Source organism: Lepus europaeus, chromosome 11 (genome assembly GCF_033115175.1).
Source record: "Lepus europaeus isolate LE1 chromosome 11, mLepTim1.pri, whole genome shotgun sequence".
In the NCBI taxonomy this organism is placed as follows: Eukaryota; Metazoa; Chordata; class Mammalia; order Lagomorpha; family Leporidae; genus Lepus; species Lepus europaeus.
The window spans coordinates 75,007,756-75,031,775 of NC_084837.1; the positions used below are offsets into that span (position 1 = coordinate 75,007,756).

At 40.0% G+C, this 24,020-nt stretch overlaps 1 protein-coding gene and 1 pseudogene across 1 annotated transcript in view; both read right to left on the minus strand.

Moving 5' to 3' along the window:
- Positions 1 to 206: 206 nt before the first annotated feature.
- The window catches only part of WDR72 (WD repeat domain 72), a 210,518-nt gene continuing 186,704 nt past the window's right edge, over positions 207 to 24,020 (minus strand). The window contains exons 18-19 of the mRNA XM_062204778.1: positions 5,490 to 5,594; positions 207 to 262 (exon numbers count right to left, since the gene is read on the minus strand). Coding sequence (XP_062060762.1) covers positions 207 to 262; positions 5,490 to 5,594 — 161 coding nt within the window. The remainder of the gene's footprint in view (positions 263 to 5,489; positions 5,595 to 24,020) is intronic.
- The window catches only part of LOC133769728 (DIS3-like exonuclease 1), a 57,039-nt pseudogene continuing 54,096 nt past the window's right edge, over positions 21,078 to 24,020 (minus strand).

The following is a 24,020-nucleotide window of genomic DNA, read 5'->3' on the forward strand; positions in this document are numbered from 1 at the left end:
CAGGTGTATTGAATGACTTGTACAATGATTTTCTAAAAGCAGGTGAACTCTTTTAAAGCAGAAATTATAGTTTGAATGTACTCAGACTCAAGAAATAGCCAAGCCACTACAACATAATAACTTGACCAATAACATCGCTTCTATACAGTGATGAACAAAAACATGTTTGGGGTTTCTAAGTCCAATTCCTACAGCTGAGATACTATTTAGCACACCTTGCAGGAACACACCTTTAATATCCATGAGTGATGTCTTGGCCCACCTAGAAGGAAAAAAAAAAACACATTGTGGGTTATAAAATGAGATGGAAAGAGAAAAGGAAAGGAGGAGGCAGGAAGGAAGGAAAGGAATGAGGGAAAAAATCGTGAGGTAAAGGTATTGCCTGTAATTTCTACATGCTTTACAATCTCGAAGTATGTTAACAGTTTTACAAACCAGGAAACTTTAATTGCCCACATTAATAAGTTGGATTTTTAAAGCAATTGACAAAGGTGATGAATTTGCTATGGAATTAGTAAATTTCTCTAACTTTCAAATTGTTTGTTTTTAGAGAAATCTGCAACTGCAGTTCTAGGGTCAAGCACTATAAACATTAATGTAGTTTGCATTATAGACGACAAACGCTTATTTCTAAGACTAACTGGATCTCACTAGATGTAAATTATTTTCAGTAACCAACTGGAGTACTGCACCTTAAGTTTTTAAATGGACTTATATTAATAAAGTGACCCTGAATAGTAAATTACCATTCCTATTGGTGAAAACTGAAAATGTTGATTTTGTTTAATGTGTATAAATGTGTGAACGTGTATGTACATCTTATAAAAACACTTTTGCATGCGTTTTAAGTGATTGCATTGATGCCTGAATATTCTTTGAGTAAATTAATAGAACTATTGATGCTATTAATATCTAGAAATATTGATGTTAAGACAACTAGAAAAGCTCCTACTTTACTAAAGTCATTTTTCCTTCTAGAACACTTTTTCAGCACTAACCATAAGAAGTACATTCTTGATGGCTAAGACTGATGGGCTGCTCAGACATTCCACATTCTTTCTGCTTCATGCATCATCATCAGCCATCTCCAACACTCCAGTGCTGAATCTGTCCTACTTTCTGTTACCTCATTTTTGCTGGTGATTCATGAGCCAGAATCGTAAAAGGAAAAAATCAAGCTTGGCTTTGCACAATGAATTAGCCCCTGGAAACTGAGTGAGAAATCCAGTTTTGTTCATCAGATTCATGCAAATGTAATATTGATTGACAATGATGTATATAGATCTACACGCATAACACGCTATATAAAAACCACTAAAATGTTCTATTAATGGCAGAATGCAGACTGATTATAAACTACTCAGAAAGATGGAAAGACACTTATACGAATGCATTTTGGGGAACTTCAAGCCCTCTTGCCACTGTTTTCAGCTGATGCCACTTCTACTTTATAAGGTACAAAGGACAGCATACTTAAAATTCTTAATTTTCTAAGTCAATAAGATGAAAGCTCAAGGCCTGGTCTGAACGCTGGCATAGAAATTGTGAATGTCTCACTTAGTTTTTATGACAATGAGTATGATGAACATAAAGATACTTGGCAACAAATGAGTTTCAGTTTTGAAGATATTCTATAGAATGAGGACTGTGTAGGAAACAAAGTTAACCAGTGAAATATTCAGCCGAACTATTTTTGAGATAACATCGTTCAGATTCAGAGGCAACAGGCCTTAAAGAACCAAAGCAAGCCAGCCTAATGGCCCTGGCATCTCAGAAATGGGAGCTGCAAGTTCGTGATGTTGTCTCAGTGCTTCTATTACTAGACATCAAAGGTATTCCCACAGGTTTCAGAAATGTATAAATGCCAGTAAAGGAGCAAGTAGACTTCAGAGTTGAAGATGGAAACTTCAATCTGGGATTCACCTGTGAGTCAAAACTCTTGGCTAATGAATTATTCCATAGAAGAGACACTACTAAGGGATATTTCCCCCCATCAGACAAGACCTCCAGGCCCACTAGCAAGGTCAAAGGAGCAGGCATGCTCTGGTCTACAGGTGCTTTGCCAACCTTAATGGACTCGAGGCACTCACCTGGGTATACAGCTTGAACCAATAAAGGGTCACAGTGGCATGATGAATAAGGTAGATCACTCTAGGGACCAGGTGAACAACCACTCCATAAGGCATCTAAACTGTGACCTATATGCAGTCTGCAGCCTATTTACAACTGGATCATCCCAGTTAAATGCGTGCTGAGGAGTGAAGCCAATGTAAAAACAATCTGCATACAGAGGTGAAAATCCATTGCAGACAAAGATCAATTTATGAAGTCAATTTTTCTAGCTTATATAGATTATAAAATTTGATATTTTTTAAATGTCATGAATACAATCAACATTTCAAATAACAAATCCACCTTTATGTCCCCTTTCCTTTCTGCACTTGAAAATAAGCTGGCATTAGCAATATAAAAGCTGTCAGGGCTCAAGTACAATGTTCAGAGATCTTGTGGAAAAAACTATCTGGAAGGAATATAGGAAAGACATTCTTGTATGAAGAAATGATTGTTTTGGTTTTCTGTATGCTGTTGAATCAGCTGGCCTATTCATTAAAAATGACGTAATATCAGTCATTTAGCAGCACATGGGAAAAAGCTACATAATGTCACTATCCATTCAAGCTCCAAGACTGATCACATCCAACTTTGTAACTGGAGGTCTTTACATATACATGGAAACATTAAAAAGAATTTTAGATGAGTGACAATATTCTAAATTAAAAGGTAAGGATGATGTACACAAACGTGAAACTGCCGCTCTCCCTACAACGAATAAACAGTACATGAACACAACTTTCAGCTTAGGCACTGAAGCACCTCGGCTGGTTTGAAGACCTCTTCCCAAATATTAGCACTTGAAAATCCAATTCTCTATTCTATTCCACTAACCAAGGTGGTTAAAATGTTCTGGAGAAACGCAGCTCACATGTGGTAAGGAGAGGTCACCGAACCACCAGAATAAGGCTTGCAGGTTCAGAGCCCCTACACCTTTGATGGACTTGATATTCTGAGGTTTAAGTTTCAGGCTCTGAAAAGTAGATGGTTATATTTTGAGTTCACAGAAGCCCCTAGGTGCCACCAAATTCATAGCAGAAATACATGACTTATCTTCCTTCATGTTCCGTTTTACCCATTTTGTGTCTTGCACGCTCCCACTTCAAGGAAATGCACACTCTCATCAAAATCTTTCTTACTAAACAAGCACCTCTGTCAGAAGTGTCTTAATTTCTTATCACAGAATTTTATCCACACAAGGAGCAATAAATAATTCATGTCACCGCCTCTTTGTGTGTCCCTGAACTGCAGAGCTGGAAGGCTGACAGCTGTGTCAGGACAAGCACCAAAGATCTGACATGACAAGTGACTAACAAGTTTCTTTCAGTTCACAGTGCAAGAAGACAATGGCCCAAAGTGTGGAGAGAAATCCTGAAACAAAACAAAACTGCTGCTTTCTTTTTACCTAAGTGTTTGCTATGAGCTTATTTCCAACCCACAAGCCCTGGTCATTTCATAGGACTGCCCAGCCCCCTTTATTCCGCACACTCGCTTGGCCATTTACGCCTGGCCACGGATCAATATGAGCAATTCTTGGAGAAATACGATGTCTCCATGACAACCAAGCCACAAATTCTCGGTGGAAGGCAGTGAGACCAGTAGTGAAGTCTCCAGAGGTTTCTAGGTCTATAAGGCAAGATGTCTTAAAATGCAGGACTGGACAGAAGAAGAAGCCAGAGTAATTCATTCTTTATTACCAGCTTAATGATGTCCCAAGTAGAGAATAGTACTCACTTTTTAAGTTAAAGATGCTTGAGTGGTACCTAGATTTTCTAATTAATCTTTTTCTGATATTCTTTTGTTTCTACTCATCGGACATAATATGCTATATTTAAATCTCGCTTCAATCCCACCCACTTTAGATGATTGAAATTCTATTTTTGAAACAGTATAAGGCTGATGCGCTCTGAAAAATATTGAACTCATAGGTAAAAACTTGGGGTTTTAAGTGCCTGACAAAGTGACTGATAGAAAACTATTCAGATACTTTGAAAACCTAGTCAGGAGGGATTTTGGTCCAAACTAAAACTAATTTTTAAATAGTGTTCATTATAGAAATCTAATTTCTTTGCCCTCTTACTTAGAGGGCATGATTCTTAGAGATTGTCGTTTTTGTCGTGGGGGTGGGGTTAATTCACTCTTTCAAAGTGTCTGTCCTTGCTAAAGAAGCAATTTTGCACTTCCATGGGAAACAGAAGCAGAGGTACAGCTGAGAATGGGCACATGGCAGTAGTTCATCTTTGGGGCAATACTGGTGTAGTCGAGGGGGCTGACACGCAGTGCCATAGCCACTGGGCCTGGGATGGTTCCGAGATGACTTAGGGGACCTGACATAGATTGCAGACGGCACCTTTCACTGAAAATTAAATCCCGGCTGCTCTCCTCGGGGAAGCATCCGGGGGACTGTTTGCATCTGCCCCCTGTCAGTGAGAGCTACAACATTTGGAAATCTCTTAACTAAGCTGACAGGCCACAGAAAGGATGAATCAAAACTATGATACATGGATCAGCACACAAAGATGGGAGAGGGGAGAGGGTGCACAGCAGACAGTTAAAAACAAGAAAGCGAAATACTAAGGGGAGGGAGATGTTTAACCCTTTCAACTCATAATAAGGTGCCTTCTAGCACCTTAGGGCTTTGTGGTGATCTAGGGAGGTCATTCAACTTTTACAAGATTACTTTCTCGTGAATTGATCAGTTATTAAGACTACACATGCTTCAAAGCAAAACAAAAAATAACAATTCACGCCCAGTGTTCCTGGCTGTATCCTGCCAGTATAATTCTGTATATTCTTTCCATAAAGAAAACATCAACTGAAGTAACTTGGACGTAGAGTGCATTTATTGTGTGGGAAAGGGATACTATTTTACTATTTGCGTGTGTGTGTGTGTGTGTGTATAAAACAGTCAGAACCACTACTTTGCTGCTGAAACCCTCTCCTTCCAGTTAGAGTCCTGCTAGTCTTTAGAAGGGTACATTGAACAGTAATGAAGACAGTTTCTTTGTCTACACCTCTCCACTTGAGCTTGACTTTTCTTAGCTCCCATTCTTGGAAACAGTTACAATGTTGCCATTTTCCAGTTTTCACTGTGCCTCTATTAACCAGTTTAGCCTACAATTGATGATAATGAACGAATAGTGTCGGCCTCTCTTCTCAGTCATAAAGGCTTTGTACTTCCTCCAACTGAATTCCTGATGAAAGAGGAAAAGATAACAGCTCCACACCGTGACCTCTGGAGGTGACCATTAATTCGACAGTGCAGCTGCTAAGAGAAAACAGCATTACAATGGCCTCTCCCCCCACCCCCTTTCAAGGACCCCAAAGCTCTGTCAGATTTATCATTTTATACTGGACCATTTTTAAATGGCTTTCACCTGGACTCTCAGATGCTTCTAAGACACCTCTGTCAGGCGTGTCCTCAGCATGTTGGAAGTTTGCCGAGCTGGAGTTGTTGCCATGCTTGACCGGACTGGCTGGTGCTATTTCAAAAAAGGGAGAAAAGGAAGAAGAGAGCAATGAAAAAGGACCAGTAAACACCATTAAACCACTTCCTTCTATTCCACAGATATTCTCACACACACAATGTAAACACAAATAATAAATCGAAATAAAATGTATCCTAAGTATTTATTGGCAGGCATGTAATTAGTTAAAATCTATAGATGAGACTTTATCTTAGAAAAAGTTCATGGCATCAGCTTAAAAGCTACAGAGTAACAAAGTGATCCTTCCAAAGTAGAAACCGTATTTTCAGTGCAGAAATCTAAATGTAGTCAAATGATGGCAACAGGACACATCAAGAACATCAACCCATTTAGAAAGACCAGCTCCACGCTCGTGGCAATGGCTTATTTTTTTTCGTGCAAATGATAGCTAATAAACACTTCGTATATATGTTGGTCTCTTGTGTGGAATTAAAAACCATGGTACCAAACACGGATAAAAGTCCTATAAAAACTACACCTAGAAATATGGAATGGTGGGTTGAAAACAGTAATAAGGAGGGCTGGTATTCTGAATGCAGGTCTGCAGACAACCTGTCAGGAAATACTATTTCCTAAGTAAGAATAATGACCATAAGGAGAGGGCTTATATTTCCTCTGAACTACCATATATCCACTAATTCTGTTGGAGAAACAGACTGAAGTTTCCGCATTTTTCTAGAAGTTAGAAAAATAACTGGTCCAAATTAACATTCCTATATCACATTTGCCTTAGAAGAAACTCAAACAATGCCAACCTCTAGTAACGTGAATTATGTCACACTTGCTTGTCTGAAGCCAAATGTTATACATGTGTATGTATTATTGAGCACATGCACTTTTCATCTAGCATAAGGTGCTAAAGTAACACTACCAGTCCCTCTTCAGATCCACATAACATGTTTATAAGCCATAAATAAGATATATATCATGCATGAACTACATTTATTGGCACAGGGCTGCTGTTAACTAAATATCCGTTAGGAGACCAGCAGGCAGTGCAGAGACTGGAGCTTGTTCCCTCACACACTGGATATGGGACACAGAGGCGTCCCACCCAAGGACCAAGCACCTGCCACACTGCCCTGCTTGTGCGAATGGAGAAGAAACTGCATTAAGGCCATAACCTGAGGCTCCCATAGGTAGAAATTTGAATGAGACTAGTAACATAACTCTCAGCCAAACATTCTCTCCAGACCATTTCACTAACCTCCTGGGGTCACAGATACTATGAGGAGGGCATCCAAAAATCCATGGAATATGTGTATTATGGAGAAATTCGCATGGACTTCAAAATCTTTTTGCAAAAAAATACTTCTATTTTTCCCTCAAACTTCGTGAAGTCCTTTTCTACTCTGCCCTTTGGAAACACATGCATAATGTGAACTCACTGCTTCTCTAAAACCTCATTTGGAAACAAAATAAGGGAAGTGTAGGAAATTCTTATTTTAAGAAAATCTAATTTGTAGCATTTTTTAAAAACACAGAAGTAGACACAATGTCTGTTTCACTCTGTTCTGTGCCCTGTATATTTGTAGAACAGTGCCTGGGCCATGGAAGGTATCCTGCAAGGATTTCTGAAAGGAATCAAAGAAGCCCGGGCAGTACACTGGATGTTTGCTGCCTTAGAGGAATGTGCTTTCGGTTGTGTTTCTGCTAGCTCTGTGTGTCCTGTTAAGCCCTACTTGAGGCCAAAGATGCCTGTTTGTCTAATGGTGATAAGAGTTTTTGACTTGGAAGGAGTGACAGGGATGACATAAGTGGTTACTAAAGTAGCTGTCTTTAACTTGCTCAGGGTTAGTAACATTTTCATAATTTGAATCTACAGATTGCTGTGATTTAATTGGGATAGGTAAATAAATCAAAGTCATAGAATAATACTTGTCAAGATTTCAGCCTTGTATTACCTAATATTTATCTTTCTTGGTAACTTTCTAAAATACTAGTCGATCTTCTGTATATAAAGATAACTGAAAATGAAAAAAAACCTGGTGTTAAATTGGAAATTGCATACAAAAGTAATCAATTAAAAAAAAATCATGTAGGATCTCTGTCTTTAATGTGCTGTACACTGTTATTTAATGCTATAACTAGTACTCCAACAGTATTTTTTCACTTTGTGTTGCTATGTGGGGGCAAACTGTTAAGATCAGTTTAGTATATATTAAGTAAAGATTATGTGTATAAAGAGAATTGAAAATGAATCTTGATGTGAATGGAAGGGGAGAGGGAGCGGGAAAGGGGAGGGTTGTGGGTGGGAGAGAAGTTGGGGTGGGGAAGCCATTGTAATCCATAAGCTATACTTTGGAAATTTATATTAAAGTTAAAAAATACTAGTTTATAAGAAATTAATCATATTTATTTCATTGCTAAATGCCAGTGAGGCATTTACTTGGTCAGTTGCATTGTACCCATCATTCCGTATACTGTTCTTTGATAATTTGAAACTTTCATCCATTCATCTAATTGTCCAACAAATATTAAGTACCAAACATTTAGAAGATGTTGTTCTAAATTCAAGAGGGAAAGGAATTAGAACATGGCTATGGCTATATTTACTGGTGATAAAGTAGTCCCAGGATATTCTGACATCCCAATACTCTAAAGAGGTTTGGTGCATAATCTTAAACTCGTGCTAGTAGATGCCATACAGTGTTCCTAGTTTTTTTTTCCCCCCGTCTATTTCTGATTTTGGAGGGTACAGTTTGTGTGGAGTTAGGGGAATAGATAAGGTTATTCCTCAGGTGTTTGCTAGATGGTATGAGACTTGTCTTTTTACAGGAGGTTAATAGAGAATCCAATGAGACAACTATAGAGGAAATACCTACATTCTGTCAGTTGGGAACAGAAAACTTTGGAAAAAAATTTCTGCCATTCTACTTTCAGTTTGTTAGATAAGCTAATCCTTGCAATTGTTCTTTGTTTCTTGTGATGCTTCATCATTAAACTGACACTACGTATGACCAAGGCTTCTCTAATGAATCATTTCTAAAACTATGAAATCAACTATTGATCTAGTGCTTATCGTGGGCAGAGTTCTATGCTAGATTGTGAGGGTAAGGAGAACACGCCTCTAATGTGTCCTCATACAACATGTGCTCTGGCTGAAGTTCTAATGAAAAGCAACCAAGAGGATGCATGACATGCAACATTCCAAAAGTGGAATCTGAAGTAGACCTCCTGGAATTAGAATGCAAGAAGCCCACAGGAAGGCTTATCAAATCACAAGAAAGTGTCAGCCTACACATGCCTCTGTCACCCTGCACCCCCATCCCTACCAAAATATATTAGCCCAGCGGCCACCAGTGTATTCACTAATGTTGCTACCTACTTTGTATGTGTTTTTAATGGATTCTTACATGTCTTCCAGAGTTTCCTGAATTGCTGTTCTTGGCTAATTCTTCACACCTGTAGAAGTTAGCTACAGACAGGTTTTTTCTAGTCTCAGATAGTCAATAATTTGATCTTTACTGATGGTGGGCCCATTTATCACAGTAAGTTGTCCTTTCACTATACATATTGACTTTTACTTATCGATACCAAAGTCCATTTGTAGCTCATCACTAAAGTTCTGGGATATTTTCAGTAGTTTTTGAAGGTGCATTTTAGAGCTTGGCAGAGGGATACTTCTGACATCAATATAGTGCAAATGGTTGCTAGGCTCATCTTCAGTCTTAAAACCAACTGCTTATTTCCTCTATAATGGATTCTGAAATAGTCCACACTTGGCGGGTAGAGGGAAAAAGACAAACTGTTCTTGACAGTTCTACCAACGAAAAAATGTGACGCTGTACCACTTACTGATCATAAACCTCAAGATATTGACAACTGAAAGACCAGTGTTCTAAATATCATTGCAATAATGTTGGTACCCAGATGTAGAGAGGCATCCATGTACTTTTTTATAAATGCATTTGACTCTGGCACCTTTAAGCATAATGTTATTCTTCTTGATCCTGAAGAACTTCAAATGGCTCAGTCAAAGCCAACCAGAAATCCATAGGTTTTAAATCACATTCAAGAACACCTTTAGAGGAAACTCAATATTTTAAGAATATAAAAGGATTTTTTAAAAATGTGATACATTTGCCCTCTAAAAAGCTCTTCCTTCTTTGTCTTGTCATTGCAGAAATGATATTAGCTGTTGAAAGCATCTAGCATAGGAAGCAAACAATTCCAAGAAGTAGCCTCATACCCACCAAGTGCGTAGGCACTGGGAAAAAAATCTCCATCCACTTTCACAAACAGCAGCTGATTGTTCCAAGCTAGGCCACTTCTATTGTACTAGTAGAGCCCTTGCTTAAAATCTACATCATTTGCATTGTGAATAAAATGTGCAGCTACAAACAATGTTTTTAATGCATGACTTATAAACAATTTAGAAATCCCATTCATCATATATAGGCATTTTGGAAGTAAAGGGAATATTTGTAGGAAAATCATTAATAAAAATAATTTGAAATATTGGTCAACTTAATAGAATAAACTTACATAGTACCACATGAAACTCGTACAAAATTCTTAATCACATATCAATCAAGAGCAGAGGTAGGGGAAGACTAAAAGGCAGCTCAGACATGTGAGATGGGTAGGAGGAGTTACAGCCCTCAGTTCAATTCTATTAGCTCAATATAGTAGCCAAGAGTTGATCACTTCCCTGATCAATAGCTTAAGTCTCTTCCCAATCTTAGTCACTAATAATAAAAAATTCTTTCTATGGGCTTGGAAGAAAGAGGTAGAAGTAAATACTAACGCTAACAGCAGATCACAAGAAGGCAGGGAGACATAATCAACAGATTGACTTTAAGTGATAGTACCAAATTTGTAAAGGAAGACATTGTCATTTGAACAGACTTCAAATCAGTTAACAAAGTGGTTTATTTCTGGACAGATGGCTTATCGGGAAAACCTATCCAGCTAAAGAGCTGTGTACATATTACCCCTCCTTTTAACCATATCTATTGAGATAATCAAATGATAGGACTTCTTGATTATATTTGAATAACTAAAGTTGCATTCTACATCAGATTTTAGGTTTCCTTTGTTTTCAATGTGGACTCAAAACTGGAAAAAATCATGTAGAGATGCTACAATTAAATTGGGTATATAAACTTAAAATGAATCTTAATGAAGAATGGGATGGGAGAGGGAGTAGGAGGTGGGATGGTTTGGGGGTGGGAGGGCGTGTATGGGGGGGAAGAACCACTATAATCTGAAAATTGTATCTATGAAATTTACATTAAAAGCTCTCTAAAAATAGGTATCTAATGCTTCTTTATATCAAAGCAATAACTTTTATAGACATTCAAGACGACTTAACATTAGACTTAAGTGTCTTTGCCATTGCATTGCAACTATAATCTGATACAGAATATTCTCTGGGTAACATTTTGTAGTATAAATTTAAGGGTGATATTTTTCAATTTGTAAGGAAACAAACTTTCCAATGTAGCAAAGAGCGCTGTTTTAATATTACCTAGATATATATATTTATATATATATAGTATTTAAATACACAATAATACAGAGGATCAAGATACTGACTAGACTAAGGGGGAAAAAAATCTATCTATAGCCAACTTCTGTAGATGAATAGTACAGGTAGATACTGAACCAATTTGGGGGGAAATAAATATGAAAACTGTTTTTAAACCCTGCTGTACTCCTCTCAGGAATACAGAAACTCCTGCTTTGCATGATGTTTGAGTGATGGGCTGCTTTGCTAACACTGATAAGCAAGAAAGTACTGTACTTTAAGATGGGTCCAAGGCACAAGGCATCAAATGAATGAGTGAAACAGCTAACAAGGTTTCCTAAGAATTAAAAAGAAAAGCAACAATCAACTTCAATTGCAGTTAAAGGGGAACATCTCAAGGTCAGGTCTACAATGTGTAGCTCAAAGTTACACAACCATCTCCTCAAATCTATTTGTTAGCAGTCTCCATAAAGGAGACTCCATGGCTTGGTTTCTGAATGGAAAATAAATTCCTTGCTAGTTAGCACTCAAAAAATATTAACTTAAAGGAAAAATATAAGTTGATTACAGAGAGGACATAAATTCCCAGGGAAGGAATGCACAAGTGGAATAAGGAGCAACTATAGAAGAGCTGGTTTTCAATCTAACCTCCACTCCCAGTAGCTTGATCTTAGACATGTCATTTTACTTTCCCAGTCTCAGTTCTCTCCTTTATAAGATGAATGAGTTGGACAGTCGCTTTGATGCCTTTCAGCTCTGACATTCAAATATTCTCCCAGTGATGAATCCAAAATCAACTAACCATTCAGTCTACCACTGAACAGGAGACTGAAAGGGTAAGTGGCCAGTATACCATTCTTGGAAATAAAGACTTCTGAACTTTCTCTGAATTAAGACAGATAAGTGTTTCCCCTCAAGAGGACTGATTTCTTCTTGGCCTCATTTCCCCAGGCAATAAGAGGTTTTCCATGATTGTCAAATGAACAGACAGGTTATGAAGCATTGTGGTATATCTGTGGAATTGTATCCTTCAGAATCCAAATCTGACAAGGATAACCATCACAGTCCTAAGTCTTCCTCTTTCCTGTATACATAAGGATGAAGTCACTTTGTCTTGGACAAGTTTCACTTGTAAAACAGTCATCAGATTATCTGAACTCGGACTGAAACAGACTACTGCAGCATGGGATGGGGGAGCATCTGACAAAGGAAGAATGGGCAGGTTTGGAAGGAGGAAAGGCTAGTAACGGGGAAATGCACAACTGTTTTCCCTGCCCCTGCATCATTTCCTTACTCCAGACTTGGATCCTTCTCTGAGCTGTTACTAAGTTCTGCCAAGATTGCTTGATAGTCCCCTTTCTAGTACCATTTCCTTGTAAGCTGTATGCTAAGGAGAGAGGTTAGTAAGTAGATGGATAGTCCTCTTTAAAAAATAATCAGTCGAAATAGTTTCCAGGACTTTGGTCTTTGAATATTGAATAAATTCAGAGCAGAATTAACTCAGGGAAACAGTACTTACTGTTTATATTTACAATTTGGTAAAGAATATACTGAAAGTAAACTGATCAACTCTGCAAGCTCAATCCTAGCTTCCCATGTCATAGAGACCATTTAAGAAGGGGACTCAGGAACAGCTTACTGAAAGGACTCCATCACTACGGGGAAGTATAAATGATAGAGGAGTACTAAGAATGTATTGAAAATAACTAGTGTTGATCATGCAATTTACGTATTATAAAAGTCATTTCAGTTTTCTCATAAGGCCTAAACCCTATGGTAAATACAGAAATGCACTCATTTTAGCTATGGTTCCAGAGTTCAAGAACATAAGTTGAAGGAAGGATAGATCTCAAGAAAACAAATAGATCCCCCCATTTTGACAAATTGAAGAGTCAGCAAAGGGAGAATTCTTAATAGGAATTTATTAGTAAAGTTCCCAGTTTGTATTTCAAATTTAGAAAGAGGTCAGGAAAACAAAAGACCTTTCAATCAAAAGAGCATCAAGCTAGCATTTGAGATGAGAGATAAACATGATTTATATATGAACTTCAGATAAGGATTCACAGTATCAGGCAACTTAAATCACAGCAAAGTCTACAGTTATCCATAAGGAAAGGCACCAGACACATTGCTCTCCTGAATCACTGGAAGACAAGACTGTCAAATGGCCCTAGCACTGGAATTTGTAAGAGCAGCAACCTTTCTGCAGGCCAAACCGAAGACAATGCCATCAGTGTGGGGAGAGTGGTTGGCAGGCAGTCTCATATTCCCCCCGATAGCTGTCTCTATCTCCAGGGAAAATGTTTGTCTCAGATGGTTAGTCAAGTGTCAGAGCTCTGCCATCTCCCAGATAGGAAATGGGAAATGAGGAAATCAAATTATCAGGATGACGCTTTCGTTTTCCAGTTCTTTGTCAACATTAAGAAGGATGTAAAGAAAAGGTCCAAGTTGCCATATTTTGTATCATTAGGTTTTGCTACTGTGAATGATTTGAGTGGCATCAAAATAGTATGTCAGTGTACTTGCTGATGTAGAAGGGAAAAATGCTTGGATGTTGATAATGCACTTTACCACTGTATTAGAATATACATCACTCACACCCCTCATCCCACACGATCATGAAAACCAAACACAGGAAAGCACGGGCAGTGTGGCAGCATTGGCTGTTGTGTTATGGCCACACACAAAATGTGTCTACTCATTCAAAAGTACTAATTTTGTTGGAAGATGAATAGAAAAGATACCTTCTCAAGTTCTCAAGTAGATACTCAATATTTGGATGACCATCTCTTAGAGATGGTTGCCTATTTAGAAATGACCTGGATAAATAGTGTGGAGTCCTACATTGATTGATGCTAGCAAGCCTGTAACACCTCTAAATCAAGGATAAGAGAAACACACTAAAGAAGAACTTAAGGGAAAACATTTATGTTAATAAAAAATTAGTAACTGAGACTTACAGAAAGGTACATTTCATACCAAAGATGTTATCATAAATGGAGAACTAAAATAGAAAATAACGGATAAGAGGATTTTTTATACAGGACAGTGTGCTAGATTATTGTAAAATACTCTTATATTTGTGGGGACTGGTGCTGTCGCATAGGTTAACCTGCCACCTGCAATGCAGGCACTGATTTGTGCCCCAGCTGCTGCACTTCTGATCCAGCTCCCTGCTAATGTGCCTGGGAAAGCAGAAAATGGCTCAAGTACTTGGGCCCCTGCACCCATGTGCGAGACCCAAATGAAGCTCATAGCTCTTGGCTTTGTCCTGGCCCAGCCTCAGCTGTTGCATTCATTTGGGGACTGAACCAGTGGATGGAAGATTCTTTCCCTCTCCCATAACTGTTTCAAATATATAAATAACTCATATTGATGTGCTTAAGAACTGTTGTGAATAATGCTGATGTAATCACCTGATTTTTGACACTACAGACTGTGTCTGCCACCATTCCACTCCATCTCCTTAACTCCAAATACTCGCACACAGAACCACAAAACAGAGGGGCTGGGTTGTGGCTTGGCACAGTAAGTCACCACCTGTGACACCAGGATTCCATATATGAGTAGTGCTTAGACTCCTGGCTGTTTTGCTTCCAATCTGGCTCCCTGCTAAATGTATTTGGGAAAGCAGAGGATGATGGCCTAAGTACTTGGGACCCTGCCACCCATGTTGGAGACCAGGATGGAGTTGCAGGCTCCTGGCTTTGGCCTGGCCCAGCCCTGTCATTGCAGCCACTTTCTCGCCTCCAGTTACTCCAGCCGCTCCAGATGATACTCATTCCCTACTTTCCACTTCCAGAGTCATTCTATTTTAATAGGTGTCTCTCGCTCTAATCATGCTTTAATATGGGACAAGTCATAGTCCAAAAACCAATGTCTGCTGTAGCTCTTCTGCAAAAAATCACTTAATGGCTTCTATTCAGTCAGTAGTGGAGGATTCTGGAAGAATGGATTTTAAGACGGTATCAGCCTGCACTTGGATTTCTCACTGGATGCTCCCCCTCACAATTCTAGCTGTGGGGGCATGTCATTGACTTTCTGCATCAATGCCTTTGAACACATTGCCTGTGTCAATACTGTCTCTGTCCCCAATTGCCAATTCTTTTTCACCAAAATATCTACTCTTCACTGAAGACTTGGCTCAAACACCATCTTTTCTGTGACCTACCAGTGAACATCTCTCTCCTGTTCCATCTTCATTAAGCACCTTCTTTGGCCTGTATATCCCATTCTTTGGATATTAATTGGGAATAAAGACATTTTAGACACATCTTGAAACTGGGAATTTCATGTCATGAGGACAACTTTGTTAGGTTTCATTGAAGAATCAAAAGTCTAGCCTAGGTGCCAGTGCTGTGCAGTAGTGGGTAAACCTGCCACCTGCAGTGCTGGCATTCCATATGGATGCTGGTTTGAGTCATGGCTGCTCTTTCAATCCAGCTCCCTGCTAATGTGCCTGGTAAAGCAGCAGAGAGTGGCCCAAATACTTTGGACCCTGCCTGCACATGAGAGACCCGGATGAAGCTGCTGGCATCAGCCTGGCCCAGCCTTAGCTATTATGGCCATTTGGGAAGTGAACCAGTGGTTAGAAGATGTTTCTTCCCCCACCCAACTCTGCCTTTCAAATCAATCCTTTTTTTGCAGTTTTTAAAATGTTTTTTAAACAAGGCCTGTTTGTTTGAAAGGCAAAGTTAGAGAGGCAGAGGCAGAGAGGTCTTCCATCCTCTGGTTCATTCCCCAAATAGCTGCAATGGCCGGAGCTGATCCGATCTGAAGCCAAGAGCCAGGAACCCATATGGGGTGCTGGCACTTCAGGGGGCGGCCTTAATCACTATGTCACAGTGCTGGCCTCCAATTAACTTAAATAAAAGGGCCAGCGCTGTGGCACAGTAAGTTAATCCTCTACCTGTGGCACCAGTATCACACATGGGTGCCGATGCTAGTCCTGGCTGCTCCTCTTCTGATTCAGCTCTCTGCTATGGTGGGAAAAGCAATAGAATATGGCCCAAGTGCTTTTGCCCCTGCACCTGGGTGGAAGACCTGGAAGAAGCTCCTGGCTCAGATCAGCCCAGCTCTGGCCAATTGCAGCCATTTGGGGAGTAAACCAATGGATGGAAGACCTTTTGTATCTCCCCCTCACTGTCTAGACTTTTATTTATTTGACAGAGTTACAGTCCAGAAAAATCAAAGCTGACCCAGAACGTCAGTTTCTATTATCCTTAGCTTACGTCAGATAGTTGGAAATTCATAGGCAGTATTCTTATTCCATGTACATGATGAGTTGAACAGTTACAGGACAGCTTACTTCTGGGCAGTGATGGCTAAGACAGTCTACTTTCTCTGTATTGAATGCTTAGGTAATCATTGGGTGGACTATACTGAGCAAGATCTCTAGGCCAAAGCACCATTAATACAACACTCACTTCCTTATCCTTCAAAGTCCTTTATAACAGATTACATTTATCCCCTACCATAGAAGGGAAAATGTACTGATTTCCACTCTTTTCTTTACTCTCATAAATCATAAAGTTAAATTTACCCTAGGGATTTTATTTCTCTGAACTCAATGTACAGGCATAAAACAAATTTTGTTCTCACAGGACATTCCATTTTTGTTTCATTAATTCAGGGAAAGGGTCACTCAATTTTTAAAGCATTTGGTTTGATCTTTGCTATGATTCATGCTATCTAACATCCAGACACTCCATGCTCTGCCATGTATCTGAGATATAAAATGTGTCTCCATGGACCCCATAATGGTGGTCCCTTCAGATAAAGTGCTCAAAAGTAACAGTGTGTGCTCAGGAGTCTAAGCAAGAGGACCAGAAACAAAATAGATTGATCTGGTATTTAAACAATTGTTTTGACTAAATTCCAAGATAAGGTTCTTTTCCTATGAAAGGCAAAATACTTGACTGGGGCTAGGTAATGGGGATACTTTTAAAAGTGTTTCCTCAGATGAATGGGCTCGAATTTCTACTCATTCTCACTGGAACATTTTTATTCTATGTCCAAATACTTCAAATATTTCTTTCTACAGAGGGAAGTAATAAAAACTTTATTAATGTAATAAAGAAATCAAGATGATTTGTCATAATTTAACTAGATAAAATGAATTCTTTTGATCTTAATGTAAGAATAGACCATGATCTCTAAAGGAATACTGAATTGTGGAAACGTGATTTTTACATAATGGAACCATTTACACTTAACATTTAATTATATTAAATAATGATTCTGATGACTCTATTGGCTCATGTTCTTCTTGTCTATAAATTCTTTCCAGGGAACAGTTACTTGAAAGATTTCCTTATTCCATTGCTATTGAGGGGCTATTTCTCGCCTTTTATGGCCAAAATTCTACTTTCCATGCTGGGTATCTGCAGGGAACCAGGATCATCAGCCTTTGCATAGAACTTTTTCTCTTCATGAATTAAAGATCACTTAGATTTACTCCTCCAAGACAGAGAGGTTAGTTTGCCAGATTATGGTTATTTTGTTGCAAAACTCTAAAGGTCTTCAGTGGGGGTACCAAACCAGGCACATCACGGTTGGAGCCTGCACAACAGCAGCTCAAGGAAGCAGTTATTCCCAGGGCTACAGCATACAAGTTGTCCAACTAGGATGCATTCAGTGCAGCTAGAGAAGGGAGGTAAACAAAACGCGTGAGAAATCCATTTCATTGGAGAAAAAAAATCTAAAACACAGATCAAACTGGCCTTCCTCCAAGACTAAACTGCCCCTACCTCCAAATCCCCTCATGCAGTAGAACAGAATCTGAGATTCCAACCCACAGAAGGCACCAGCCCTGGCCTCCAGTCAGCCAGCTAGTTATCCATGGAAGTGGCTCAAGGCTGACACTCAGATTGACTGGTTCACACTAATTTACTTCACACAGATTCCATTTATCTCCTAGAAGATCCCCTGGCAGCAGCTTATAATGGCATATCCTAGGATGCCTGCCTGCATGCGTTTTTAAAGCAGCAGTGCTTGATGAATCGGAGTCCAGAAAACAGTTCACAGATTGAGGAGTAGGTGCAATCAGAAAACATCAAGAGGCACAGCTGGGACTTGGTAGCTTGCTTGACTGGCTGGAGCAGCTGAGCATTAACTGTGTCTGCTTTTCTGCTGCCTGTTCACCATCACTGGGACAAATCAGAGCCACCCTTTTTCTTTTACCACTTGCCCTCCAAAGAAAAAGAAAGTGCATCAACAACCAAGTAGCAGGTGCAGCTGTAGAGAAAACTAATTTGACCATTTAACCTTTACTCTTTAAATACTATGATATTGCTGATCTTGGCAAAACTGCAGCTAATAGTTCCAAGGTTAACATACTGGATAGTTAGACTAGGCAAATGTAGTTATTAAAAATAAATTTGAGCTTTCTTCCTACCATGAAGTCAGAAGTGTTGGTTGAGCTGATAAAATCGTGGGACTATGGTGACCATCTAAGAAAGGGGCTGTGACTTGATGCTTTCTCTCCTGGGTCTACCCTGGAGCTTGGAAAGGCAGAAAACTGCTGATGTTTATTAAATGAGCAAGTGAATAGATAAATTTATAAATAAACAAGTATTTATTCTCTACTTGAACTTTAGAAGTGCCATGGACTACTGACGAGCAATGTGTTCAGTTTCCAACGAGAAAACTGAGATCTTGTAATAGCACTAAACTAATGGCATTAGACAATAACAATTCAGTGGCAAATCTACCAAAGCAGTGACAAAGCACATTTAGTACTTAGAAGGTTAAACACTGGGCTGCATAGCAGTTGATGGAAAAAGTAGGATTAAGGCTTTTGCATGAGATTTGACATGATCGTGTTGTCTGCCTGCTGCTTTAAGCTTTGAAAAACAGCTGGGATCATCTTCTTATAAGCTCCAATTCAAAGATGTTTAAGCAGTCCCCAATCCAATTAAACAGAGGTAAATAGAAGGAAGAATTATACCGAGCACAATCATCATGTTTTTTCTTAATGAAAAACAGTATAATTGTGGGTTACACAGCTCCTTAATCTCACATTAAATCTAACAGATTGCTGATTTATACTGAGCCTGAAGTCCAAGCTTTTTATATTGGTGTGCTTAATTTTAGGCCATTATCCTTTATGTGACTTGTAATCCTTAAAGCCAATGATTGTGTCTGGATATTTGGCAAGGATTGTACTTGGTAATACAGGGATTCTGCTTCTTACAGTGATGGTTTAATGGAATGATATAGTATAATTAGATGTTCAAAGAATTACATATACTGCCTTTTCCTAATTGGCTGGTTTCTTGTGTTTCCTTCAACAAACATTCAAGATCACTATTCAGTTTTGGCAATTCTGTTAAAGGACAGCTTTCACAAATGACAGACAAGTCGCTTATTGTTATGGAAATTTAGCTATGTTATTAGGATACCCAATTAGAATAAAATCCTGGCTCATCCATACACTGGGTGACCTCGATCGAGTTAACATTCCTGTGTCTCATTGTCCTCATCTACAAAATAGTAATAACGAGGGTGCCTATCGGATGCATAGAAATGTTACAGGTGAATGAGGGAAAAACATGCTGAGTACTTAATGGCTAGATGCAGAAGGCCTAATAAACTATTACTATTCTATTTGCCTATAGGTGAGTGTAAGATGCTAGCTGTCAGATCAAGGCATTTCATTGTATTTTACTAGCCATATAAGAACATTTTAAAAAATCCTTTGACCTGATAACAACTTAAGAAATCTCAGTTACGTTACCTTCATTTGGGATTGTAGAAAATAGTGTTAGTGGCTCCCTTTTAATAGTCTAAGAAGGTAGGTGGATTTATATCTGCTTAATACTAATAATCAAATAATCCTGGCCATAGTAATCTGTAGATTATCTCCTTCTCCTTATCAAGAGTTCTGAACATGAAAGGCAGTAAAGATAATTTCTGACAACACTGACCAGATAATGTAGACCACATTTGAAGGCTAGTTATTAGCTTATTTTTGCTAATAAATTAAATGGATATTAAACTGAATAGCATTGATGACATGTTGATAGCCTTTAGAAATATAGCAATAACCTTTATGAAAAAGTTAATTTGGGTTTGAGAGTTTAAAGTATCACATGCACAATAAAACTTCAGATTATGGATGCAATTAAATCATAACCTTTTAAAGTGAACCAGTTACTGGTTCTTATTTGAAAGTAAGAACAGATTTTGCACCCTATATTTTGCAGAGGTCCTTGATTACTGGACATTTTACTGGCTTCCATTCATACATTAGGTTTTACAAAAAAACTCAATGTGAGTGGACCTGCATGTTTCAGACACATGTTCAAGTGTTAGCTGCATGGTGTTATGGCAATAGTTTGGCCATCATAGGAGCTGAGGAAATTCAAAGGATGCTCTTTAGTACCTCAGTCATGAAAGAAATTTGGAGAGTATTCTGGGGGAATGGAGGCATTGCAGTTGGAGGAGAAAGTCCAAGTGTTGGGATGACTGGGAAGGATTTAGGAAACAAACGGAAATCTATTCAATTCTGATGGACATTGAAAAGCGGCACTCCTAAGTTTTTCATAAAATTCCAAGATTGTTTGAAATGTCGTGGATAGCAAGATCCTTTATCTCCAGGAGAGCATACAGACTCTTTCCCCTACTCTGCCGGAACTCCCAGGATTCCTCAGGGATGACACTTTCTTTGCCATCTTTGACAGGCTGAGTGTCGTCTGCCATTCTTGGATGATGGGGAGCTCTCGGGAGTATGCTGTGTCTCTGGGGCCACGTACGGTTTATTGCTTATTTCCAGACATATATTATTGGGATGATACTATAAAACCTGTACTTATATTTTCACCTATATTGGGATGAAAAAATGCATTAATGAATTGCATTCTCTGTACTTTACATTGGAAAGGACACTTCGCACACACACGCAGCCTTCCTGTGATGTGCTCAAACATACGGAAAGTAATGAACTCCCCATTGGATGTGATGCACTTAATCTGGTCCTAGGATCTACGAAAGGTTCCTAGTATCTAGCCCCATTCTTCACCACTGGGGCTAAAATAGATCACACAGCCACCTTTATTCTTGAGACTTACAGTTCCTTTTATCCCATACCTGGGGACGGACCTACAGCTTTGTGCTGGCGTCCCAGAATGCCTAAATGATACTGTTAGCAATGCAGCGCTCATCCTTATCTTCAAAGTCAAGGTGCTGGAAGAGCTCTGTCGCTTGCCTTTGACACCATTCACTGCCCAGTGTCTGTCATTGATAGGACCACACAATTCTTCAAAATTTCTATTACTCAAAAAATCACCTCTTTTGCAACAGCTGCAATTAATTGAAGTACTATGTCTGCATATCTTATCGGTGATGTGAAATGGGTGTATTTACCTAATGCGAGTCTGTAATGGAGGAACTCCCTGCATGAGCTTGTTGAAGTACAGTGTGTTGGACATGGCCAGTGCAGCCATGTATCACAGCAGCATATTCACCATGGAATCGGCCAGGTTGTTGGCTTTAAAAGTGAAAAAAGCCAGTGTTTTATTGGAGTTTGTGTCAATGGCGAGCCCTCTGACCTTGGCACTCTGCTGGAGCTCAGAAGAGCTGTGGCAGAGGTGGGTGCTGGTGCAGCAGGGCCTGCTTGGAGAAGCTTCCACAGATCTTGGCCACCTGGTGGCTGGCAAGGATCATGCACTCTGCCACTGTCTTACGGATTTGCAGGGGCTGCCTGGGGATGAGGTCCAGAATGTTCTTATCAAACTGCACATAACCTCAATACCTTCTAGTTCTAGGGCACCGCCAAGATCTCGCTGAGCCCGGAAGTGGTGAGCTAGGTCTGACTTTACAACTGCCCACGTTAGCTTCTCCAGCCTAGCCTCTTTGTCCTTTTCATCTACGTCTTGGAATTCAGGGATGTCATCAGCGATGCTCAAGTTCCCATCTAGGAACTCCTGAGCTGTTTTGTAGAACAGTTTGTATGCAGAATGAATAATAGATCTTCCATACCAGACATTCTTAATTTCATAAGTCATATCAAGTTCCTACATGATGCTCACAGCATACCTGTCAACACCTCCCAGCAGAGAACACAAATTGGAGCTGTGGATGGAGGGCAGGCAGTATGTGGTGGCCCTTGCCCTGGCTTCATTATCCACGTAAGAGATGGGCTTCAAAGAGTACATTAGATCAGCTGTATGTATGCCCAGCTCCAGGCTCCCACTACTTAGGATGCACACAGTGCATTGTCTGTCTTCACATCCCTTCGGATGGATGGTAAACACCAGATGGGTTTTCTGCAAGTCTCGCCATTCTCGCTCCTCTTCAGGGTTCCCATTCCAAGGGTTTTCTGGGGGTATTGACTGGCTTCTCACCCATCTGGGCTTCAGAGAAAGGCTGCACAGAAATGTTTTCTGCCAGGATGGCCTTGATTTCCCCTTCCAGGACATGCCATCTGGGTACAGCAACTTGTCCCAGCAATCAACGCATAAATTAGCCCTGAAATATTGATATTTTTCAGTTTGTTTGCTGATTGAAATTTGGGGATTCTGTACTCCCAGGATGCAACCAGGAATTTGTTTTCCTGCTGTAATAGTGTGTGTGTTCATGAGATGGGAATGTCACTTCGTAATCCTGAATAGTATTCTGAATAGTGCCCACCACGTGACCTGCGGGAATAGGTTTGTTGGTGGCCTTGCATTCTGTAGCTATTTCTCCAGTGTGATTTAGGGTATACTTTAACTGCTACCCTGTCTCCGTGGATCGAGCTGCTCTGGGCATTCATTCAGTAGATCAAGATCTTGAAATCCAGTCTTGATTGACGGTTGCCAGCTTCCTGCAGGCGGACAAAAGCTGCTGCTTTTACTGTCTACTTACATTCACGATTCCCTCAATATACTGTCCAGATTTGATCCCAGCTTCTAACACATCTGGGGGAAGATACTCCTTGTAATTCAGTCCCGTAGACTGCAAACTTTGGAGTTCTTCCTCCTGTCAGGTTTTGTTGATGGAATCGCAAAATTTGTTCAAATAATTGAACGTCCTCGCAAGTACTCCTTCAGTCTTGTCTTCGTGTTCCTTACCAGCGTCTGCCACCATGACAATGGGTATCTTCTGGCAGTGGTGATGATACCAGACAGCCGCAGAGTAGACAGTCCTGGTCTGCCAGTCTCTCCGGAGCTCGTGCTTTTCCCGAGCGAGGCAGCATGAGAGCTGGTACTCTTTGGTAAAGAGGACTCATTCACGGCATGCATGCTTGAGGGAGTTCCACAGCTTGTTAGAGTACCTCCACCCTCTTCTCCAATGTGGAGCTTTGGATTGTTTGCATCCAGGTGATCCACTTCAATTCTGGCATTGCCAAATTTTCAAAGTAAGGGAAAGCCAAACAGTCTGGGACTATGTAATGGGTCCCATCTGCAGATAAGAGTTTGCCTTCATGGTAACAGCAGTCGGGCTGGGACTACAGTGCGCTGTTGCAGAGTACGCAGGGCTGCAGGTAATGTTCTTGAACAATCCGCAGGGGCATGCAGTACAGGGTCTTTGCCAGAATCACTCGCAAGCTCCTCTCCAGCATCTTGTAGCCCGCACTCCAGTAATTCGTCGGGCTTGGCGAGAACCAGGCGAAGGCGAGGCAGAGGCTTGGGGCCCGGACTGGTGCCAGGGCTAAGCGCTCTGGACATCAAACGTGCCTTAACGGCCTCATCCTCAGGGTCGAGGGCCCGAGGCCGGCATCCATCAATTCTGTCACTCATCCTGCAGCTGCTTAGGGATCCCGGAAGTTTTGAAACTGGTTTTCTAAAAGTGATGGTGTTTATCTTGGGACTATGTGGACTATAGGAGTGTTTGTTCTTTTAGTGAAAAACCCAGAGGGGTGTAATGGGTGTGGCCAGAGAGCTCTGATCAGTGATCCAGGGTAAGGGGAGTGTCCTATGTGACTTGATGCTCAAATTGGGTATGGTAAATCTTTTTTATATCAG